Source organism: Heptranchias perlo, chromosome 20 (genome assembly GCF_035084215.1).
Source record: "Heptranchias perlo isolate sHepPer1 chromosome 20, sHepPer1.hap1, whole genome shotgun sequence".
Classification (NCBI taxonomy): domain Eukaryota; kingdom Metazoa; phylum Chordata; class Chondrichthyes; order Hexanchiformes; family Hexanchidae; genus Heptranchias; species Heptranchias perlo.
Genome location: NC_090344.1, coordinates 30,999,901 through 31,025,310, shown reverse-complemented (window position 1 = coordinate 31,025,310; position 25,410 = coordinate 30,999,901). Strand labels below are relative to the sequence as shown.

Genomic DNA, 25,410 nt, shown 5'->3' with positions numbered 1-25,410 from the left:
CCCCAACCACGTCAAAGAGGCCATCCCCTATGGACAGGCCCTGCGAATACACAGGATCTGCTCAGACGAGGAGGAACGCGATGGACACCTACAGACGCTGAAAGACGCCCTCGTAAGAACGGGATATGACGCTCGACTCGTCGATCGACAGTTCCGACGGGCCACAGCGAAGAATCGCATAGACCTCCTCAGAAGACAAACACGGGACGCAACCAACAGAGTACCCTTCGTCGTCCAGTACTTCCCCGGAGCGGAGAAAGTACGCCATGTTCTCCGCAGCCTTCAACATGTCATCGATGACGACGAACACCTCGCTAAGGCCATCCCCACGCCTCCACTACTCGCCTTCAAACAGCCACCCAACCTCAAACAGACCATCGTTCACAGCAAATTACCCAGCTTTCAGGAGAACAGCGGCCACGACACCACACAACCCTGCCACGGCAACCTCTGCAAGACATGCCAGATCATCGACACAGATACCACCATCACACGAGAGGACACCACCCACCAGGTACATGGTTCATACTCCTGTGACTCGGCCAACGTTGTCTACCTCATACGTTGCAGGAAAGGATGCCCCAGAGCATGGTACATTGGCGAGACCATGCAGACGCTGCGACAACGGATGAACGGACACCGCGCAACAATCGCCAGACAGGAGGGTTCCCTCCCAGTCGGGGAACACTTCAGCAGTCAAGGACATTCAGCCACCGATCTTTGGGTAAGCGTTCTCCAAGGCGGCCTTCGAGACACACGACAACGCAAAATCGTCGAGCAGAAATTGATAGCCAAGTTCCGCACCCATGAGGACGGCCTCAACCGGGATCTTGGGTTCATGTCACACTACACGTTACCCCACCAGCAGGAAAAAAAGAGTTATCTGTTTTTAATACAACTGGACATTCTCTCTCTTTCGGGTCTCTTTCTTTGTCTGTGTAAGCTGACCCATTGTGTATTCAGTATCCTGGGATGTACTGTTTTCCGTGGCTAACCTGTCTGAACACCAGCAACACCTTTGATTGCTGTGACCGTCTCCCAGCCTAATATATGCTATGCAATTTTAGAACCCTTCACTCACTCACCTGACGAAGGAGGTAAGCTCCGAAAGCTTGTGATTTTCAAATAAAACTGTTGGACTATAACCTGGTGTTGGACGATTCCTTACATTTGTCCACCCCAGTCCATCACCGGCATCTCCACATCAGGTTTAAAAATGATGCAGAGTTTCAGCCAATGAGGGAGATCCGGGCTCAGCCCCGCCCACTCAGTGCCGCAAGTCCCGCCCCTCACCCACTCCCATTGGTTGGAGGACCAACCGCCCGCTCGGTCCTCCAGTCCCTCTCCGCTCTTCCTATTGGTCCGGAGCTCCCGTCAATCACCCGGGCAGTGTGAGCTGAGCATGCGCCGCAGGCGGGCGGTGAGTGAGGCCGAGATCGTGTCCGCAACAGGTGAGAGATGGGCGGGGGGAGCGGGTTAATAAACCCCGGGGGAGGGGGCGGGGGCTTCACAAACCCCGAGTGCGGCCCCGGGCCCGAATATCAAACAGTGAACATTCTCCTCTCTCTCTCTACACTCCGGGGGCTCCGGTTTAGATCAGACCCGAAACTCGACAAACGGCCCGCGGCCTCCGAGCATGCGCAGAGTCAGCGTCAAACCTCGTGACTCATCGAATCAGGGAGCGTCTGTAAATGAAGGAGAAATGGTGATCGGTCAGGGAGCGTCTGTAAATGAAGGAGAAATGGTGATCGGTCAGGGAGCGTCTGTAAATGAAGGAGAAATGGTGATCGGTCAGGGAGCGTCTGTAAATGAAGGAGAAATGGTGATCGGTCAGGGAGCGTCTGTAAATGAAGGAGAAATGGTGATCGGTCAGGGAGGTACTCCAACCCCCTCGCAATAAATTCTAAGATTCCATTTGCCTTCCTGATTGCTCGCCGTACCTGCAAGTAACTTTCAGTGTTTCTTGTACGAGGACACCCAAATCTCTCTGAACAGCAACATTTCATAGTTTGTCACCATTTAAAAAGTATTCTGTTTTTCTATTCTTCCTACCAAAGTGAATAACCTCACATTTCCCCACATAATACTCTATCTGCCACCTTCTTGCCCACTCACTTAACCTGTCTATATCTCTTTGCAGACTCTTTGTGTCCTCCTCACAGCTTACTTTCCCACCTAACTTTGTATCGTCAGCAAACTTGGATACTTTACACTCGGTCCCATCATCTAAGTCATTGATATATATTGTAAATAGCTGAGGCCCAAGCACTGATCCTTGCGGCACCCCACTACTTACACGTCTCGGTCATTACTATATCTCAGAAAGAGTCATGGTCCTAATACCAACCCCGATGGAACACCACTGTATACTTCCTTCCAGTCTGTAAAACAATGGTTCACCACTGATCTCCACATTCTGTCTCTCCGCCAATTTTGTATCCATGCTGCCATGGGCTTCAATTTTACCAACAGGTCCATTCGGTGGTACTTTACCAAACGCCTTTTAAATGTCCATATAAGCAACATCGAGTGCACTACCCTCATCAACCCTCTCCATTATTTCATTGAAGAACTCAATCAAATTAGTCAGACATGATTTTACTTTTAACAAATCTATATTAGCTCTCATTTATTAACCCACGTTCTTCCAAGTGAGAATTAATTTTGTCCCGGATTCTGGTCTCCAGAAATTTCACACCACCGACGTTAGGCTGACTGGTCTGTAATTGCCGGGTTTATCCCTCGCCCACATTTTTGAACAGGGGTGTGACACTTGCAATCCTCCAGTCCTCAGACACCACTCCCATATCCAAGGAGGATTGGAAGATTGTGGTCAGAGCCTCCTCTATCTACACCCTTACTTCCCTCAGTAATCTAGGAGGAATCCCATCTGGACCGAAAGACTTTTTTACTTTGAGCACCGCCAATCTTCTAAGTACCTCCTCTTTATCTATTTTTATTGTCTCCAATATCACTACGATCTCCTCCTTTACTGCTACAATGGCAGAATCCTCTTCTCTGGTGAAGACGGATGTAAAGTACTCATTTCGTGCCTCAGCCATGCCCTCTGCCTCCACAAGAAGATCTCCTTTTTTGGCCCTAATCGACCCCACCCTTCCTTTGACTACCCTTTTATTGTTTGTATGTTTAGAAAAGACTTTTGGATTCCCTTTCATGTTAACTACCAATCTATTCTCATACTCTCTCTTTGCACCTCTTATTCCCTTTTTTAGATCTCCTCTGTACTTTCTTTGTTCAGCCTGGTTCACGACTGTATTATGAACCTTACATTCGTCATAAACCTCCTTTTTCTGTTTCATTTTAATCTCTATCTCTTAAGCCATCCAGGGAGCTCTAGCTTTGGATGCCCTTCCTGTCTCCCCCGTGGGGATCTGTCTACTCTGTACCTGCACCAACTCCTCCTTCAAGGCCTCCCATTAAATTACTGTTCTGCCTGCCAATTTTTGATTCCAATCCACCTGGACAAGATCCCTTTTTAACTCACTGGAATTAGCCCTCCTCCAGTTAAGTATTTTCACATTTGTTTGTTCCTTCTCCTTTTCTGTAACTATTCTAAACCTAATGAGATTATGATCACTGCTGCCCCACTGAAACATGCTCCACCTGCCCCACTTCATTCTCCACACCGAGCCCACTGCTGTACTCACATTCACCCTTTCACTCATGGTTTAAGGCCACTGAAAGATGATGCGATGGGTTTGGATTTCAGCACATGGAGGAGGGAGAGTTTGTGGGACGGGGATTTACAGCTTTGGGGAAACAAGAGAGGAAAGAATGTTCCATAGCAACTAGAATTGTCTGTTCTGAATTTCTATCCTGTATTTAGTGATGACTTTTGTAAACTCCTTTTCCAGGGTATTAGAAGGGGAGGATTTGCAGACAGGAAACTCAAACCAAAGATCATGTCAAGATCTGACAGAGTCACTCGATTCATCAGGACCTGAATATCATCGGCCTTTGAATGTGGAAGGAGAAATGTTTGTCTGTTCTGTCTGTGGGAGAAGATTTCAAATATCAGTGTGAGTGGGAAATCACCGAGACACACACACCCGAGTGAGAGTGTTCCAGTGCACTGACTGTGGAAAGAGCTTTAACCAGTTACACAGCCTGAAAAAACATCACACCATTCACAGCGGGGAGAAACCGTACACGTGTTCTGTGTGTGGACGAGGCTTCAACTGATCGTCCAACCTGGAGAGACACAAGGACACCCGGACCACAGAGAAACCGTGGAAATGTGGGGACTGTGGGAAGGGATTCAATTATCCGTCACAGCTGGAAACTCATCGACGCATTCACACCGGGGAGAGGCCATTCACCTGCTTCGTGTGTGGGAAGGGATTCGCTCAGTCATACGGCCTCATGCTACACCAGCGCACTCACACTGGGGAGAGGCCATTCTCCTGCTCTGTGTGTGAGAAGAGATTCATTTGGTCATCCAACCTGCTGAGACACCAGCGAGTACATTCTGATAATAGACCTTTCAAATGTTCTGACTGTGAGAAGAGGTTTAAAAGCAAATGTAATCTGTTGGAACACCAACGCAGTCACACTGGGGAGAGGCCGTTCATCTGCTCTGTGTGTGGGAAGGGATTCATTCGGTCATGCACCCTGCTGACACACCAACGAGTTCACTCTGATGAGAGACCTTTTAAATGCTCTCACTGTGGAAAGGGCTTTAAAAGCACAAACAAACTGCTAGAACACCAACGCACTCTCACTGGGGAGAGGCCGTTCATCTGCTCTGTGTGTGGGAAGGGATTCACTCGGTCATCCACCCTGATGACACATCAGCTAGTTCACTCTGATAAGAGACCTTTTAAATGTCCTGACTGTGAGAAGAGCTTTAAAACCAAAAGGAATCTGCTGACACACCAACGTACTCATCCTGGGGAGAGGCCGTTCACCTGCTCTGTGTGCGGGAAGGGATTCACTATTTCATCTGAACTGATGAAGCACCAGCGAGTTCACTCTGGGGAGAGACCTTTTAAATGTTCTGACTGTGAGAAGAGCTTTAAAAGCACAAACAAACTGCTGAGACACCAACGCACTCACACAGGGGAGAAGCCGTTCACCTGCTCCGTGTATGGGAAGGGATTCACTTGTTCATCCCACCTTCTGACGCACCAGCGAGTTCACACTGATGAGAGACCTTTTAAATGTCCTGACTGTGAGAAGAGCTTTAAAACCAAAAGGAATCTGCTGACACACCAACGTACTCATCCTGGGGAGAGGCCGTTCACCTGCTCTGTGTGCGGGAAGGGATTCACTATTTCATCTGAACTGATGAAGCACCAGCGAGTTCACTCTGGGGAGAGACCTTTTAAATGTTCTGACTGTGAGAAGAGCTTTAAAAGCACAAACAAACTGCTGGAACATCAACGGAGTCACACTGGGGAGAGGCCGTTCACCTGCTCTGTGTGTGAGAAGGGATTCACTCGGTCATCACACCTGCTGACACACCAGCGAGTTCACACTGATGAGAGACCTTTTAAATGTCCTGACTGTGAGAAGAGGTTTAAAACCAAAAGGAATCTGCTGACACACCAACGCACACACACTGGGGAGAGGCCGTTCACCCGCTCCATGGATAAGAAGAGATTCACTCGGTCATCCCACCTTCTGTCACACCAACGAGTTCACTCTGATGAGAGACCTTTTAAATGTTTTGACTGTGAGAAGAGCTTTAAAAGCAGAAACGAATTGGTGAGACATCAAGGCACTCACACAGGGGAGAAGCCGTTCACCTGCTCCGTGTGTGGGAAGGGATTCACTCAGTCATCACACGCGCTGAGACACCAGCGAGTTCATGTATGACTGCAGGGGTTGGATTCTGCTGTTAATCCCATCCAGGACTCAACCATGTTCATTCTGACAGTTGGGGTTTGTTCCTGCTGATGTTAATAACCCCTATAACTGGGCTGGTGTTTAATATTCTGGATATCTGCTAAATAAATCAGCTTTGTTTCAAGCACCTCGTTGTGGATTTTGGTCTTTCCCACCTGAGTGTTCAGCATCACCTGACTGGAGCTCAGAAAGGACAATCTGGGGGGAGGATCGTCCGGTGGGAACAGAACTTCAGCCTGGACACAGTCCTTCAGGGCCACACTGAGAGGGACAAATGGCACTTTGGTCTTTCTCGTCTCTCTTCACTGACAGCAAAGTTGCCGTGCGGCGTCCAGTCTAAAAATGACTGTGGTAATTATTCTATGAAGATTTAACCTGTTTGTGTGACAGTTCCGAGTCTACCATTTAAGGCGGGCGTTAACTTTTTTTTATTCGATCATGGGATGTGGGCGTCGCTGCGAGGCCGGCATTTATTGCCCATCCCTAATTGCCCTTGAGAAGGTGGTGGTGAGCCGCCGCCTTGAACCGTTGCAGTCCGTGTGGTGAAGGTCCTCCCACAGTGCTGTCAGGTGGGGAGTTCCAGGATTTTGACCCAGCGACGATGAAGGAACGGCCGATATATTTCCAAGTCCATCCACAGGATGCACTGCAACAACTCACCAAGGCTGCTCCGACAGCACCTCCCAAACCCACGACCTCTACCACCTAGAAGGACAAGGGCAGCAGGCACATGGGAACAACACCACCTGCACGTTCCCCTCCAAGTCACACATCATCCCGACTTGGAAATATATCGGCCGTTCCTTCATTGTCGCTGGGTCAAAATCCTGGAACTCCCTTCCTAACAGCACTGTGGGAGAACCTTCACCACACGGACTGCAGCGGTTCAAGAAGGCGGCTCACCACCACCTTCTCAAGGGCAACTAGGGATGGGCAATAAATGCCGGCCTCACCAGTGATGCCCACATCCCATGAACAAATAAAAAATAAGTCGGGATGGTGTGTGACTTGGAGGGGAACGTGCAGGTGGTGTTGTTCCCATGTGCCTGCTGCCCTTGTCCTTCTAGTTGGTAGAGGTCGCGGGTTTGGGAGGTGCTGTCGAAGAAGCCTTGGTGAGTTGCTGCAGTGCATCCTGTGGATGGTACACACTGAAGCCACAGTGCGCCGGTGGTGAAGGCAGTGAATAAGGTGATCGATGGTGTGCCAATCAAGCGGGCTGCTTTGTCCTGGATGGTGTCAAGCTTCTTGAGTGTTGTTGGAGCTGCACTCATCCAGGCAAGTGGAGAGTATTCCATCACACTCCTGACTTGTGTCTTGTAGATGGTGCAAAGCTTTGGGGAGTCAGGAGGTGAGTCACTCGCCACAGAATACCCAGCCTCTGACCTGCTCTTGCAGCTACAGTATTTATGTGGCTGGTCCAGTTAAGTTTCTGGCCAATGGTGATCCCCAGAATGTTGATGGTGGGGGATTCATAGGACATAGGAACAGGAGTAGGCCATTCAGCCCCTCGTGCCTGCTCCGCCATTTGATAAGATCATGGCTGATCTGTGATCCAACTCCATATACCTGCCTTCGGCCCATATCCCTTAATACCTTTGGTTGCCAAAAAGCTATCCATCTCAGATTTAAATTTAACAATTGAGCTAGTATCAATTGCCGTTTGCGGAAGAGAGTTCCAAACTTCTGCCACACTTTGTGTGTAGAAATGTTTTCTAATCTCACTCTTGAAAGGTCTGACTCTAATTTTTAGACTGTGCCCCCTACTCCTGGAATCCCCAACCAGCGGAAATAGTTTCTCTCTGTCCACCCTATCTGTTCCCCTTAATATCTTATAAACTTCAATCAGATCACTCCTTAACCTTCTAAACTCTAGAGAATACAACCCCAATTTGTATAATCTGTCCTCGTAACTTAACCCTTGAAGTCCGGGTATCATTCTAGTAAACCTACGCTGCACTCCCTTCAAGGCCAATATGTCCTTCCGAAGGTGCGGTGCCCAGAACTGCTCACAGTACTCCAGGTGCAGTCTAACCAGGGTTTTATATAGCTACAGCTATAGATTCGGCGATAGTAATGCCATTGAATGTCAAGGAGAGGTTGTCATTTCCTGGCACTTGTCTGGCATGAATGTTACTTGCCACTTATGAGCCCAAGCCTGGATGTTGTCCAGGTCCTCCAGCATGCGGGCACGGACTACTTCATTATCAGATGGGTTGCGAATGGAACTGAACACTGTGCAGTCATCAGTGAACATCCCCATTTCTGACCTTATGATGGAGGTAAGGTAATTGATGAAGCAGCTGAAGATGGTTGGGCCTCGGACACTGCCCTGAGGAACTCCTGCAGCAATGTCCTGGGGCTGAGATGACTGGCCTCCAACAACCACTACCATCTTCCTTTGTGCTAGGTACGACTCCAGCTACTGGAGAGTTTTCCCCCTGATTCCCATTGTCTTCAATTTTACTAGGGCTCCTTGGTGCCACACTCGGTCAAATGCTGCCTTGATGTCAAGGGCAGTCACTCTCACCTCACCTCTGGAATTCAGCTCTTTTGGATAAAATATCAATTCTCAAAATAGATTGTGCTCCAGGTCCATATGATATCCACCCCTGGGTGTTTAAAGAGATGGGACGGGTGCTCTGTGAGCTCCTTACCTGTATCTTCAACAGCTCAATAGAGTCAGGGATTGTTCCCTGAGATTGGAAGGTAGCTCACGTAGTTCCCATTTTCATTAAAGGGGTTACATCAGAGCCAGGGAAAGACAGGCCCATCAGTGTGACATCGATCTGAGGGAAGATGCTTGAAGAGATCCTTAGAGATGCTGTTTATGATCACGGGGAAAGAGAAGGAGCCATTAGATATACTCAACACGGCTTCCGGAAAAGAGGTCGAGTCTTACAAACTTGCTTCAGTTTTTTGAAGAAGTTGCTGGGTTAGTGGATGAGGGTAATCCGGTTCACATTGTCTATCTCAGGGAGGTTAAACTCATTTCCTATGGTGGGCCTGATCCGATACCCTGGCACTTGGCCTGGGCCACATTCAGCAAAAGTTATTAAACTAGAAATAGATGAAGATGAACTCTATTGGTACTTACTTACATTTAGATTTTATTTACTGCTACTGCTGCTCCCGATACCTGGCACCTCTGAGCTTGAACCATTGCTGGTCGCCACTTTTCCGTTACTAACTCATACCTCAGGTCCTGCTCATTCTGGTTTAATTGCTAAATGTTTTCTAACTGTTTTCTATCTCGATTTCATGCCTGTCGTTATAAGGAAAACTTCCGAGGCCTCATTTTTTGTATGTCCTATCTGAGAGGCTGTTCATTGCTTTAATACACTGGCAACAAGTTTTTGGAAAGGTGCAAGGAGGTGAAAATCGGCAACAGTGATGTCTCAAAACACACAGGGCAAGAAGTCCACGTCATCGCTGCCCCTGTCACAGGACTCATTATCCACTGAAATAATCTAGAATAAGAATCAGGTGTCTTACTCCAGAAATTTCAGCACAAAATCCTTTAATACTCTTGGTTGGAAAAAATGTATCGATCTCAGATTTAAAATGATTAATTGAGCTAGCACCTATTGCTTTTTGTAGGACAGAGTTCCATACTTTTACTACCCTTTTTGTGAAGAAGTTTCCTAACTTCTCTCCTGAATAGTTGGCTCTGATCTTAAGGTTATGTCCCCTAGTCCTAGACTCCCCTGTCAGCGGAAAAAGTTTTACTCTGTTTTAATCTATTAGTTCCTTTCAAATTCTAAATACCTCAATGAAATCACCCCTTAACCGTCTATATTCCAGGGAATAAAAGCCTAGTTTATGTCATCTCTCCTCATAAACTAACCCTTGGAACCCTGGTAATATTCTGGTGAATCTGCACTGCACTCCTTCCAAGTCCAATATAGCGAACATCTCGTCTCAATCACCAAGACCACCTACTTTCACCTCTGTAATATCGCCCGTCCCTGCCCCTGCCTCAGCTCATCTGCTGCCAAAACACTCATCCGTGCCCTGTTACCTCTATGATGTGGAGATGCCGGTGATGGCCTGGGGTTGACAAATGTAAGGAATCTTACAACACCAGGTTATAGTCTAACAGTTTTATTTGAAAATCACAAGCTTTCGGAGGCTTTCTCCTTCGTCAGGTGAAGTGTGGGATTCCTTGAAGGTTACCACATTTATAGTCAGAGAACAATGCTTGGTGATTGCAGATAATCTTTCCAACTGCCTGTTGTCAAGGCAATCAAAGTGTTCAGACAGAGAGACATTCCATCCAGGACCACTGAATATACAAACGGCCAGAACAAAAGACAGAGAGAGAGAGAGAGAGAAACATCTGAAAGGAAGAGAAAGAGAGAGAATGACCCGTTGTATTAAAAACAGATAACTTTTCTTCGCTGGTGGGGTTACGTGTAGCGTGACATGAACCCAAGGTCCTGGTTGAGGCCGGTTGAGGGAACACTTCAGCAGTCAAGGACATTCAGCCACCGATCTTTGGGTAAGCGTTCTTCAAGGCGGCCTTTGAGATACACGACAACGCAAAATCGTTGAGCAGAAATTGATAGCCAAGTTCCGCACCCATGAGGACGGCCTCAACCGGGACCTTGGGTTCATGTCACGCAACACGTAACCCCACCAGCGAAAAAAAGTTATCTGTTTTTAATACAACGGGTCATTCTCTCTCTTTCTCTTCCTTTCGGATGTTTCTCTCTCTCTGTCTTTTGTTCTGGCCGTTTGTGTATTCGGTGGTCCTGTAGGTAACATCACTCTGTCTGAACACTTTGATTGCCTTGACAACGGGCAGTTGGAAAGATTTTCTGTAATCACCAGGTATTGTTCTCTGACTATATATGCAGTAACCTTCCATGGAATCCCACACTCGCTCACCTGACGAAGGAGAAAGCCTCCGAAAGCTTGTGATTTTCAAATAAAACTGTTGGACTATAACCTGGTGTTGTAAGATTCCTTACATCTGTTACTTCTAGACTTGACTAGTCCAATGCTCTCCTGGCTGGCCTCTCATCTTCCACCCTCCATAAACTTGAGCTCATCCAAAACTCTGCTGCCTATTTCCTAACTCACACCAAGCCCTGTTCACCTATCCCCACTGTGCTCGCTGACCTACATTGTCTCCGGGTCCGGGAACGCCTCGATTTTAAAATTCACATCCTCGTGTTCAAATTCCTCCATGGCCTCGCCCCTCCCTATCTCGTGCCTTCAGCTGCCTCAACCCTAAGGTCTAAGCTCGGGAAATCCCTCCCTAAACCACTCGGCCTCACCAGCTCTCTCTCCTCCTTTAAGACACTCCTTAAAACCTACCTCTTTGAACAAGCTTTTGGTCACCTGTCCTAATATATCCATATGTGGATCGGTGTCAATTTTTGTTTGATAATCGTTCCTGTGAAGCGCCTTGTGACGTTTTACTACGTTAAAGGCAATATATAAATGCGAGTTGTTGTTGTTTCTAAGACGCGGTGCCTAGGACTGTACACAGTACTCCAGATGTGGTATAACCAGCGCTTTGTGTGGCTGCAGCAAAACTTCCTCCCCTTTATATTCTAACCCTCAAGTTATAAAGGATAACATTCCATCAGTCTTTTTGATTATTTTTTTGTACCTGATTACTACATTTTAGTGATCTATGTACACGGAGCCCTAAATCTCTTTGGACCTCCACTGTTCCTAGCTTTTCACCATTTAAAAATACTTGGATCACACCTTTTTTGGTCCAAATTCGATGACCTCACACTAATCTGCATTGAAATCCATTTTCCACAGTTTTGCATGCTCACTTAATCTATCAATGTCTCTTTGTAATTTTATGCTCCCGTCTGCACTACTTGCTATGCCATCAATCTTGTGCCATCAGCAAACTTGGATATATGGCTCTCTATTGTGTTATCTAAGGCATGGATAAATATAGCGAATAGTTGAGGCCCCAGCACAGATCCTTGTGGGACACCACTTGTCACTTCCTTCCAATTCGAGTATATACCCATTATCCCTACTCTCTGCTTTCTACTGTTTAACCAATCCCCGAACCAGGTCAATCATTTGCCTTCAATTCCACAAGCTTTATATTAGCTAATATTCTCTTAAGTGGAACCTTATTGAATGCCTTCTGGAAATCCATATAAACTACATCCATAGACATTCCCCTGTCTAGTTACTTGCTCAAAAAATTCTATTGGGTTTGTTAGGCATGACCTACTCTTTACAAATCCATGTTTGCTCTCTCCAATCAGCTCAAATTTCTCTCAGTGCTCAGTCACACTGTCCTTCATTATAGATTCCAATAACTTCCCCACAACAGATGTTAGACTAACAGGTCTATAATTTCATGGTTTCTTTCTCTCACCTTTCTTAAATAATGGGGTTACATTTGCAATTTTCCAATCTAAAGGGTCAATTCCTGAATTGAGAGAACTTTGGAAGACTATGGCTAAAGCATCTGCAATTTCCTCACCTACTTCCTTTAAAACCCTGGGGTGGAAACCATCAGGTCCTGGGGATTTACATAGTTACATTGAGTCTACAGCACAGAAACGACCATTCTGCCCAACTGGTCTATGCCAGTGTTTATGCTCCACACGAGCCTCCTCCCACCCCTCTTCATCTAAGTCTATCAGCATATCAATCTATTCCTTTCTACCTCATGTGCTTGTCTAGTTTCCTCTTAAATGCATCTGTGCTATTCACCTCAACTGCTCCTTGTGTTAGAACGTTCCACATTCATACCACTCTTTGGGTAAAGAAGTATCCCCTGAATTCCCTACAGGATTTATTAGCGACTATCTTATATTTATGACCTAGTTTTGGACTCGCCCACAAGTGGAAACATTTTCTCTACATCTACCGTATCAAACACTTTCATGATCTAAAGACCTCTGTCAGAAAAGAGCAACAGCCTTTTCAGCCTTTCCTGATAAGTTTATCCTCTTAGTTCTGGTATCATCCTTGTGAATCTTTGTTGCACCTTCTCCAGTGCCTCTATATCCTATTTGTCAGTCTTTAATGTCATTATTTTCGCTAATACTGTTTTCTTGCTTACTTTAACTTTAGTGAGTTCCAGTCCTTGGTTCATTATTAGTTTCCCTGAAGTGTCGGGTATATTAACCTCTTCCTCTACTGTGAAGACTGACTCAAAGTAATTATTCAACAAGTCTGCCATTTCCTTATTTTCATTTGTAATATTACACGTATCTGTATTTAATGGGCCCAGATTACCCTTGACTCCCCTTTTCTCCTAATATAATTGTAGAAACTTTGTATTAATCTTGATATCCGTTATAAGTTTCATTTCATATTCCCTTTTTGCAGCTCTTACTATCTTTCTTGTCTTCCTTTGCTGTTCTTTATATCTCTCCCAGTCCCCGATTCTTTGCATGTTTGAATGCTCTTTCCTTCATTTCTATGTTATCTCTCACCTCTTTTGTCGACTGTGGCTGTTTTATATGGTAAGTCGAGCTCTTGCCCCTTAGGGGTATACACTGGTCCTGTATTAAGCTAAGTTCTTTTTTGAACACCTTCCAATGTTCATCTGTAATTTATCCGATAACAGTTTTGCCCAGTTTGCTGTCGGCAGTCTCTGTCTCATCCTGTTAAAGTGAGCCAAACCAAAATCTAGAATCTTAGTAACTGTGCATGGAACATAGGAACAGGAGTAGGCCATTCAGCCCCTCGTGCCTGCTCCGCCATTTGATAAGATCACGGCTGATCCGTGATCTAACTCCATATACCTGCCTTTGGCCCATATCCCTTAATACCTTTGGTTGCCAAAAAGCTATCTATCTCACATTTAAATTTAGCAATTGAGCTAGTATCAATTGCCGTTTGCGGAAGGGAGTTCCAAACTTCTACCACCCTTTGTGTGTAGAAATGTTTTCTAATCTCGCTCCTGAAAGGTCTGGCTCTAATTTTTAGACTGTGCCCCCTACTCCTAAAATCCCCAACCAGCGGAAATAGTTTCTCTCTATCCATCCTATCTGTTCCCCTTAATATCTTATAAACTTCAATCAGATCACCCCTTAACCTTCGAAACTCTGGAGAATACAACCCCAATTTGTGTAATCTCTCCTCGTAACTTAACCCTTGAAGTCCGGGTATCATTCTAGTAAACCTACGCTGCACTCCCTCCAAGGCCAATATGTCCTTCCGAAGGTGCGGTGCCCAGAACTGCTCACAGTACTCCAGGTGCGGTCTAACCAGGGTTTTGTATAGCTGCAGCATAACTTCTGCCCCCTTGTACTCTAGTCCTCTAGATATAAAGGCCAGCATTCCATTAGCCTTCTTGATTATTTTCTGCACCTGTTCATGACACTTCAATGATCTATGTACCTGAACCCCTAAGTCCCTTTGGACATCCACTGTTTTTAACTTTTTACCATTTAGAAAGTACCCTGTTCTATCCTTTTTTGATCCAAAGTGGATGACCTCACATTTGTCTGCATTGAATTCCATTTGCCACAGTTTTGCCCATTCACCTAATCTATCAATATCGCTTTGTAATTTTATGTTTTCATCTACACTGCTTACAATGCCACCAATCTTTGTGTCATCGGCAAACTTAGTTACGAGACTTCCTATGCCTTCATCTAAGTCGTTAATAAATATTGTGAATAATTGAGGCCCCAAGACAGATCCCTGCGGGACTCCACTAGTCACATCCTGCCAATGTGAGTACCTACCCATTATCCCTACTCTCTGTCGCCTTTCGCTCAGCCAACATCCTAACCAAATCCGTACTTTTCCCTCGATTCCATGGGCTTCTATCTTAGCTAACAGTCTCTTATGTGGGACCTTATCAAATGCCTTCTGGAAGTCCATATAAATAACATCCATTGACATTCCCCTGTCCACTACTTTAGTCACCTCTTCAAAAAATTCAATCAGGTTTGTCAGGCACGACCTACCTTTCACAAATCCATGCTGGCTCTGTCTGATTAACTGAAAATTCTCGAGGTGTTCAGTCACCCTATCCTTAATTATGGACTCCAGCATTTACCCCACAACAGATGTTAGGCTAACTGGTCTATAATTCCCCGGTTTCCCTCTCTCTCTTTTCTTAAAAAGTGGAGTGACATGTGCAATTTTCCAATCTAGAGGGACAGATCCTGAATCTAGAGAACTTTGAAAGATTATAGTTAGGGCATCTGCAATGTGCTCACCTACTTCCTTTAAAACCCTGGGATGGAAACCATCTGGTCCTGGGGATTTGTCACTCTTTAGTGCTATTGTTTTCTTCATTACTGTTGCTTTACTTATGTTAATTTTATTGAGACCCTGTCCCCGATTCAATATTAGTTTTCTTGGGATTTCCGGCATGCTATCCTCTTTTTCTACTGTAAATACTGACGCAAAGTAATTGTTCAACATGTCCGCCATTTCCCCATTGTCAATGACAATATCCTCACTTTCAGTTTTTAAGGGGCCAACACTGCTCCTGACCACCCTCTTTTTCCTAATATAACTATAAAAGTTCTTCCTATTGGTTTTGATATCCCTTGCGAGTTTCTTTTCATACTCTCTTTTTGTAGCTCTTACTATCGGTTTTGTGACCCTTTGTTGATCTTTGTATCTTTCCCATTCGCCAGGATCTGTGCCATTTTTTGCCTTTTTGTATGCCCTTTCCTTATGTCTTATACTGTCCCTTACTTCTTTAGTTGTCCATGGCTGTTTTTTTTGTCAAGTATAGTTCTTGCCCCTCAGGGGTATAAACTGATTCTGTATCATGTTAAATGTTTCTTTAAACATTTCCCACTGATCATCAGTCGTTTTACCCATTAACAGATTTGCCCAGTTTACTGCGGACAGTCTCTGTCTCATCCCATTGAGGTCGGCCTTACCCAAGTCTAGAATCTTAGCAGCTGATTCACTTTTTTCCCTTTCAAACACTACATTGAACTCGATCATGTTATGATCGCTATTGGATAGATGTTCATGCACAGATAAGCCGTTAACTAAATCTGGTTCATTACTCATTACTAAATCTGGTATGGCTTGCCCCCTTGTTGTCTCTCGGACATACTGCTGTCGAAAACTATACCGGACACACTCAAGAAATTCACTACCTTTCTGACAGTTGCTAGTCTGCTTTTCCCAATCTATGTGAAGGTTAAAGTCTCCCATTAAGACCACTATGCCTTTCTTACACGTTTGTCTAATCTCTGCATTTATACAATCTAGCACTTCAGAGCTGCTGCCAGGGTCCTATATACAACTCCCACTATAGTCTTAGATCCTTTTCTATTTCTCAATTCAACCCATAAGGTCTCTGTTGGCTGCTTACCTCTCGTTATATCCTCCTTTATCATTGAAGTGATTTCACCTCTAATCACTAAGGCTACTCCTCCCCCTCTTCCATTTTCCCTATCTCTCCTGTAGACCTTATAACCAGGTATATTTAGTTCCCAATCCTGACCATCCTGCAGCCATGTCTCCGTAATAGCTATCATGTCATACCCTCCAATTTGAATTTGAACCTGTACTTCATTTAATTTATTCCTTATACTCTGTGCATTTGTATATAGAACTCTTAGTTGGGCCACACACCCTAGCCTGACCTTCAGCTTTGATGCTGGGTTAATCGCCTTATGCCTTCTAGTTTTCACTTTATCTGTATTGCCTAAAGTACACTTTCTTTCCGCTGTTCTACGCTTTTCCCTTTCACTTGTTCTTGAACAACTGTTTGTACTATTTGTATTGTAGATTTCCCCTGGGTCTTGCCCTCTCTTGCTGCTCTCAACTTTACTCCCTTCTGACTCCCTGCTCAGGTTCCCATCCCCCTGCCACTCTAGTTTAAACCTTCCCCAACAGCACTAGCAAACACCCCCACGAGGACATTTGTCCCGGTCCTGCTCGGGTGTAATCTGTCCTGCTTGTATAGGTCCCACCTTCCCCAGAACCGGTCCCAATGTCCCAGGAATCTAAAACCCTCCCTCCTACACCATCCCTGCAGCCACCCATTCATCTGATCTATTCTCCTGTTCTGATACTAACTGGCACGTGGCACCGGTAGTAATCCTGAGATCACTACCTTTGAAGTCCTGCTTTTTAATTTATCTCCTAACTCCTTAAATTCACCTTGCAGGACCTCATCCCTTTTTTTACCTATGTCGTTGGTACCAATATGGACCACGACTACTGGCTGTTCACCCTCCCCCTCCAGAATGTCCTGCAGCCGCTCCGCGACATCCTTGACCCTAGCACCAGGGAGGCAACATACCATCCTGGAGTCACGTTTGCGGCCGCAGAAACGCCTATCTGTGTTATTCCTTTTCAAACCTAACATTGAATTCTATTATATTATGATCACTGTTACATAAATGTTCCCTTAATGTTAGATTATTAACTAAGTCTGGTTCATACTCACTACTAAATCCAATAATTAGATGAGGCTAATTGATGTACCAATTGTTCAATTTTTGGATCTTTTCTCCTGTCTCATTAATAGCAACGTAGGAACAGGAGAAGGCCAGTCAGCCCCTCAAGCCTGTTCCGCTATTCAGTTAGGTCATGGCTGATCTGTATCTTAACTCTATCCACCCGCCTTGGTTCTGTAACTCTTAACACCTGGGTCAAGAGTTTCTCCCTGACTCTTTCAGTCTCATTGTCTGAGGCTCAGCCCAAACTCCAGATCAATTTATGTTTTTAATGAACAGGGTGTCAATGCACAGAGTTCAATTAAGAAATAAACAGACACATGTCCAGAACGATGTCTTTCAGGAGCAATATTTCTATTTTCTGTTCAAAGCAGCCACGATCTTCCACCCCAGAATACAGTATTTTCTGTGTTTCAAATATTGCCTGAAGCTCAAAACAATGGAAGGAATTGGTACCGTACCTATTTGCTGCAATAGCTGTCTCTGTGTGAGTCTCTCCATCTTGTGAAGGTTTTCCAACCTCCCTCTCTGACTTCTCTGCGTCTGCCTCTCTTTTCTCTTTCTCTGTATCTACTCTGTATCTCCAACTCTTTTTTTTAATTCGTTCACGGGATGTGGGCGTCGCTGGCAAGGCCGGCATTTATTGCCCATCCCTAATTGCCCTCGAGAAGGTGGTGGTGAGCCGCCTTCTTGAACCGCTGCAGTCCGTGTGGTGACGGTTCTCCCACAGTGCTGTTAGGAAGGGAGTTCCAGGATTTTGACCCAGCGACAATGAAGGAACGGCGATATATTTCCAAGTCGGGATGGTGTGTGACTTGGAGGGGAACGTGCAGGTGGTGTTGTTCCCATGCGCCTGCTGCCCTTGTCCTTCTAGGTGGTAGAGGTCGCGGGTTTGGGAGGTGCTGTCGAAGAAGCCTTGGCGAGTTGCTGCAGTGCATCCTGTGGATGGTACACACTGCAGCCACAGTGCGCCGGTGGTGAAGGGAGTGGATGTTTAGGGTGGTGGATGGGGTGCCAATCAAGCGGGCTGCTTTATCTTGGATGGTGTCGAGCTTCTTGAGTGTTGTTGGAGCTGCACTCATCCAGGCAAGTGGAGAGTATTCCATCACACTCTTGACTTGTGCCTTGTAGATGGTGGAAAGGCTTTGGGGAGTCAGGAGGTGAGTCACTCGCCGCAGAATACCCAGCCTCTGACCTTCTCTCGTAGCCACAGTATTTATATGGCTGGTCCAGTTAAGTTTCTGGTCAATGGTGACCCCCAGGATGTTGATGGTGGGGGATTCGGCGATGGTAATGCCGTTGAATGTCAAGGGGAGGTGGTTAGACTCTCTCTTGTTGGAGATGGTCATTGCCTGGCACTTATCTGGCGCGAATGTTACTTGCCACTTATCAGCCCAAGCCTGGATGTTGTCCAGGTCTTGCTGCATGCAGGCTCGGACTGCTTCATTATCTGAGGGGTTGCGAATGGAACTGAACACTGTGCAGTCATCAGCGAACATCCCCATTTCTGACCTTATGATGGAGGGAAGGTCATTGATGAAGCAGCTGAAGATGGTTGGGCCTAGGACACTGCCCTGAGGAACTCCTGCAGCAATGCCCTGGGGCTGAGATGATTGGCCTCCAACAACCACGACCATCTTCCTTTGTGCTAGGTATGACTCCAGCCACTGGAGAGTTTTCCCCCTGATTCCCATGGACTTCAATTTTACTAGGGCTCCTTGGTGCCACACTCGGTCAAATGCTGCCTTGATGTCAAGGGCAGTCACTCTCACCTCACCTCTGGAATTCAGCTCTTTTGTCCATGTTTGGACCAAGGCTGTAATGAGGTCTGGAGCCGAGTGGTCCTGGCGGAACCCAAACTGAGCATCGGTGAGCAGGTTATTGGTGAGTAAGTGCCGCTTGATAGCACTGTCGACGACACCTTCCATCACTTTGCTGATGATTGAGAGTAGACTGATGGGGCGGTAATTGGCCGGATTGGATTTGTCCTGCTTTTTGTGGACAGGACATACCTGGGCAATTTTCCACATTGTCGGGTGGATGCCAATGTTGTAGCTGTACTGGAACAGTTTGGCTGGAGGCGCAGCTAGTTCTGGAGCACAAGTCTTCAGCACTACAGCTGGGATGTTGTCAGGTCCCATAGCCTTTGCTGTATCCAGTGCACTCAGCCGTTTCTTGATATCACGTGGAGTGAATCGAATTGGCCGAAGACTGGCTTCCGTGATGGTGGGGATATCGGGAGGAGGCTGAGATGGATTATCCACTCGGCACTTCTGGCTGAAGATGGTTGCAAACGCTTCAGCCTTGTCTTTTGCACTCACGTGCTGGACTCCGCCATCATTGAGAATGGGGATGTTTGCAGAGCCTCCTCCTCCCGTTAGTTGTTTAATTGTCCACCACCATTCACGACTGGATGTGGCAGGACTGCAGAGCTTTGATCTGATCCGTTGGTTGTGGAATCGCTTAGCTCTGTCTATAGCATGTTGCTTCCGCTGTTTAGCATGCGTGTAGTCCTGAGTTGTAGCTTCACCAGGTTGGCACCTCATTTTTAGGTACGCCTGGTGCTGCTCCTGGCATGCTCTTCTACACTCCTCATTGAACCAGGGTTGATCCCCTGGCTTGTTGGTAATGGTAGAGTGAGGAATATGCCGGGCCATGAGGTTACAGATTGTGCTGGAATACAATTCTGCTGCTGCTGATGGCCCACAGCGCCTCATGGATGCCCAGTTACGAGCTGCTAGATCTGTTCTGAATCTATCCCATTTAGCACGGTGGTAGTGCCACCCAACACGTTGGATGGTGTCCTCAGTGCGAAGACGGGATTTCATCTCCACGAGGACTATGCGGTGGTCACTCCTACCAATACTGTCATGGACAGATGCATTTGCGACAGGTAGATTGGTGAGGACGAGGTCAAGTAGGTTTTTCCCTCGTGTTGGTTCGCTCACCACCTGCCGCAGGCCCAGTCTAGCAGCTATGTCCTTCAGGACTCGGCCAGCTCGGTCAGTAGTGGTGCTACCGAGCCACTCTTGGTGATGGACATTGAAGTCCCCCACCCAGCGTACATTTTGTGCCCTTGCTGCCCTCAGTGCTTCCTCCAAGTGGTGTTCAACATGGAGGAGGACTGATTCATCAGCTGAGGGAGGACGGTAGGTGGTAATCAGCAGGAGGTTTCCTTGCCCATGTTTGACCTGATGCCATGAGATTTCATGGGGTCCAGAGTCAATGTTGAGGACTCCCAGGGCCACTCCCTCCTGACTGTATATCACTGTACCGCCACCTCTGGTGGGTCTGTCCTGCCGGTGGGACAGGACATACCCAGGGATGGTGATGGAAGAGTCTGGGACGTTGGCTGAAAGATATGATTCTGTGAGTATGGCTATGTCAGGCTGTTGCTTGACTAGTCTGTGGGACAGCTCTCCCAATTTTGGCACAAGTCCCCAGATGTTGGTGAGGAGGACCTTGCAGGGTCGACTGGGCTTGGTGTTTTGCCGTTGTCGTGTCCGGTGCCTAGTGGTCCGATGCCGGGTGGTCCGTCCGGTTTTATTCTTTTTCTGACTTTTCGTAGCGAGATTTTACAACTGAGTGGCTTGCTGGGCCATTTCATGAGGGCAATTAAGAATCAACCACATTGCTGTGGGTCTGGAGTCACATATAGGCCAGACCGGGTAAGGGCGGCAGGCTTCCTTCCCTAAAGGACATTAGTGAACCAGATGGGTTTTTACGACAATCCGGTAGTTTCATGGCCATCATTACTGATACTAGTATTTTAATTCCAGATTTTTATTTAATTAATTGAATTTAATTAATTAATTGAATTTAAATTCACCAGCTGCCGTGGCGGGATTTGAACTTATGACTCTGGATTTTAGTCCAGGCCTCTGGATTACGAGCCCAGTAACATAACCACTATGCTACCGTACCCGGTAGCATAGTGGTTATGTGGATCTGTCAATATCTTCTCTCCCTCTCCAAGACTTCTATTCTCTCCCATGCTCTGTTGGCTCGGTGAGTTCTATTCACAACACTTGGAATAAGTTTTCCAATGCAGAAAATTAATTTTGAGTTTTGTAGCTCAGGAAAATTGTTTGAAGCTGCCGTGTGGCCAGGCTGGGATTGGATAGCTGTGGAATTGTGATTTTTGTTCCCACTGCTGTTTTCCTCCACCAGTTACAAAGTACAGACCTGGTCCCACTGCTGCTGAGACCCTGATCTGATCTTCGACCATCTCAAGCCTTCATTTCTCCAATACTCTCGCCACCTCACATATTTAAATTAGCAAAGCAGGGAAATCCTACCGAGAATCATAGAATCTTACAGCACAGAAGGCGGCCGATCGTACCTTGTCGGCTCTTTAAAAGAACTAGCCAATTCATCTCACACCCCTGCTCTTTCACCATCGCCCTGGTAATGTCTCCTTTACAAGTACACATCCAATTCCCTTTTTAAAGTTACCACTTGGACCAGTGTCAGGAGCGGTGGGGCAGGTCAATGCAGTTTTAGTGGGATTTCTGCCGAGGTGTAACATCCAGCCCTAAGTGTCCACTTGGGGGCCCAGTAAATATCGGTAACCGCACTCAAGGCCTCGGCCTACCTGTGGGTAAAGTGACAGGAGATCTCGCAGCGACAATAAATAAAGCCCTCGACCCTTCTGTGCCCTCAGTGTTACCAGATCTGGTCAAATATTCACACAATAGAATCTGCTCGATTTGCCCACTAGATCAAATGAGGACTGTAGCCCACTGACCATTCCAGCTCATTCCCCATCTACTGCTGCGCAATTACAGCACAGAAGGGGACACTTTGGATTGTTCACCTGTGCCCAGTGCAAGCTCTTCAACTGAGGCCATCTGATCCTTGCCTTTCCCGGTGTCCTTTTTCATTCTTCCTTTTTAAATATCCAATTCCTATTTAAATTATTTTACAGTTTCTGTCTCGATAACCATTTGTTCTAATAACCCTTTGTGTGAAGAATTTCTTCATCTCCCCCTTTTGTTCACCTAGTCTTAATCCTGAGCTCTCAGTGCTGGTGGACATTTTGAGTATCTGATTATTCAGATGTTCTCTCTCTCCCTCTCAGCCCTTCCCCTTATTTAATCCCATTCATTCCATTGCACTCTGAGTGGGACAATGCTCAACACCAATCAATGGTTTAAATTGGGAGGCTCTCAACTGTTTAAATGCTCGGTTTGGGCTGACTCCCTCTGTTTAAATGGTCGGTTCGGGCTGACTCCCTCTGTTTAAATGGTAGGTTTGGACTGACTCCCTCTGTTTAAATGGTCGGTTCGGGCTGACTCCCTCCACTGTTTAAATGGTCGGTCCGGGCTGACTCCCTCTGTTTAAATGGTCGGTTCGGGCTGACTCCCTCCGTTTAAATGGTCGGTTCGGGCTGACTCCCTCCACTGTTTAAATGGTCGGTTCGGGCTGACTCCCTCCACTGTTTAAATGGTCGGTTCGGGCTGACTCCCTCCACTGTTTAAATGCTCGGTTCGGGCTGACTCCCTCCACTGTTTAAATGCTCGGTTCGGGCTGACTCCCTCCACTGTTTAAATGCTCGGTTCGGGCTGACTCCCTCCACTGTTTAAATTGTCCGTTCAAGCTGAGCTGTCCCACAGACTATCCCGGGGTCCAGGACAAGCTGATCAGAACAACCAACGTGTACTGACCAGGAAAACCTTCACATTTTATACAGACTGGTTTCAGTTTCCAGGATTTGAGCCTTTATATCTGCACGGTCTCTACAGCGGATTTTACTGTTACTCACTCTGACTTCCGCAGGGAATGATGCAAACTGGAACTACAGGTGTAAACAAACCATCTGCAGTAACAGGCTTCCGAGTGTCAGCTGGCTTGTGATATTCCATTGTTCACGCTCCCTTCACAAAGTAAACCTGTTCAGATCTTCCACCCGATCACATTCACTCCTGAATAGATCAGCCCGTTAGACCCAGTCAGTGCAGCTCCCTTTCCTTCACTTAAACTGGTTGTGCAGCCTCCTGCCTCAAATTGACCCAGTTTACAAACCTATTGTGATGTCTGATCTCACTGTGATGCGCAGTGTGAGGATGAGGCGAGCTCTGTGACCTCACGGTGTGACCCGTCCAGTTAAAGGGGCTTCACCTTGATGAACGAGTGTTTGGCAAACTCTTGGGCTTCATTAGGGTTACAATGACTTGATGCGCTAGAATGCATCGAGTTACATCGAGCACAGCAGCCTGAAGGAGGAAGACGGCTCTGTGATGTCTTCACAGGCCGACATACTGAGGATCAGCAAGTCCTTTTATGCCGGACTCTATGACGCAAAGCCCACAGATGGAACGGCCTCCCAGTCCTTCCTGTCCTCTATCACGGAAGTCTTAGAGGACAGCGAGTGGGAGAGCTTGGATTGGCTGCTGACTTTGGACGAGCTGACAAAGGCTGCCCGCTCCTTCGAGAAGCGTAGAAATCCCGGAAGTGGTAGCTTACTGGTTGAGTTATACTCGGTTCTGTGGGACTGGATGGGCCCAGACCTACTGGAAGCGTACGGGGGTAAGCTTCTAGCAAGCAGCATATTAGATTACATGAGGAAAGGCATCACCACCCTCATTTACAAGCGGAAGGTGGAGAGGGAAGAACTGTGAGGACCGGGTCGCCAAGGCCAAACAGAAGCTTGGTATGTGGGGGAGGAGGCGCTCCCTCTCCACAACCGGCAGGGACCTGGTGATGAGGCACTCACGGTGTTGCTCTATGTGGCTCAGGTCTAACCCATTCCCCGCCGCTCCACCATCACAGTCACCTGAGTTATCTTCCATTTTGTCTAGAGCTCCAAGGAAGAATGCGCCCGCAGGGACACCATGTATAAGCCACCAGACAAGTGGGGAAGTGCGACCCAATGCCGCACTGATCCCGATGGCCACCTTTGTGTGTGGCTGCCTCAGGATGTGTGTAGAGCCTCAATACGCAAACACCAAGTGTCACTACGTGCTGAGTTTCTACCTGTCCACCATTCTGAAAAGACTGGGTCTGGCCACGCTGGTTCAGCAGATACAGGATGTCCCGTCCACCTGTCCCAGGTGGAGAAGTTCCTGAAGAGGAACCCCTTCGACCATGAGACCTTGGTCAACACTGAGCATTCTGGGAGTCCTACAGGGAAAGGAGAGGCAGGATCCGATCTGATAGTTCCCCGACCGGACGGTCAAAACCATTTGGCTGAACGTCTCATCGGCAGAACTGACCAACAGTCAAAAGGATGTAAGCCTGGATGGTGGCGAGGGGGGCCGTCTCTGTGTGGTCTTTCCATCATGCACGGAATCTCAGCTCCCCGCGAGCTGCCCTCGAGGCTGCAACACAGGACGCTGTGCTCTACAGACTGTTCCCAAGGACGCACACCGAGACCGATATCAACTGCTGCTGGAAGACAATCAACTCGGTGAAGGAGACCCTTTGGTCCGCCGGAAACCTGCTGGTTTTCCAGCTGAAGGAGCTGTGCACGAACGAGTGTTGCCGATTGGCACGCTCCAAGGTCCAGGAGTACGTGCTGTGGGATGCATTAAAGTGAGGCGCAGCCTATGCAAAGGCTCCATGGGAAAGGCCACCGGATAAGGCAATCCCATCTTTGCATTGTTCACCATATATTATAAGAAAGGTATTGTGTCTAAATTGTAATATTGGGATCGTATTATGTACGACCTGTATTGTATTGTTTTGAATGGTCTTGCTTTGGAATTGTGATATTTACTTTGAACTCTGTGTATTCTTAAATGTTATGAAATAAAGTATATTTTGAATTTGAAAAAAATTGCAAAATCCCTCGTCAGGTAGGAGTCGAAACTAGAAAACTTCCAATCCGTGGTTAGATACGTTATCCATTGTAACACTCATCCAGGTTGTAGAGAGTAAACAGCAGCTCACACTCCCACAGCGCTGCGGTGTGAGCAGGTACCGAGTCAGCCTCAGTCATGTGCACGGGACTGCATGAGTCCGGGTGTGTCAACAGGCGCACGGTGACCAATCACCAAAGAAAAGGACTTTTGTTGCTTCCCTTCGATAGCTCAGCTGGTAGAGTGAAAGACTGTAGTGAAAAATAAATTTAAGTCATCTTTAGGTCGCTGGCTCGAAGGAGTGAGTGTGCTTTTGGAATAAGCAGCAATTACCTCGAGGCCGCTCTCTTAACTTTGCAAGC

At 46.8% G+C, this 25,410-nt stretch overlaps 2 protein-coding genes across 3 annotated transcripts in view; one reads left to right on the top strand and one right to left on the bottom strand.

Moving 5' to 3' along the window:
* Positions 1-25,410, bottom strand: part of LOC137335675 (zinc finger protein 436-like) — a 105,903-nt gene that overhangs the window by 56,541 nt on the left and 23,952 nt on the right. The window lies entirely within an intron of this gene.
* Positions 1,390-25,026, top strand: LOC137335674 (zinc finger protein 84-like). Its single transcript, XM_068000960.1, has 3 exons — positions 1,390-1,451; positions 3,876-6,219; positions 24,050-25,026. The coding sequence occupies exon 2, from the start codon at positions 4,384-4,386 to the stop codon at positions 5,836-5,838; it is 1,455 nt and encodes a 484-aa protein (XP_067857061.1). The 5' UTR covers positions 1,390-1,451; positions 3,876-4,383; the 3' UTR covers positions 5,839-6,219; positions 24,050-25,026.

Coding starts and splice junctions, on each gene's coding strand:
- LOC137335674 (XM_068000960.1), top strand. CDS start 4,384: ATGCTACACCAGCGCACTCACACTGGGGAGAGGCCATTCTCCTGCTCT.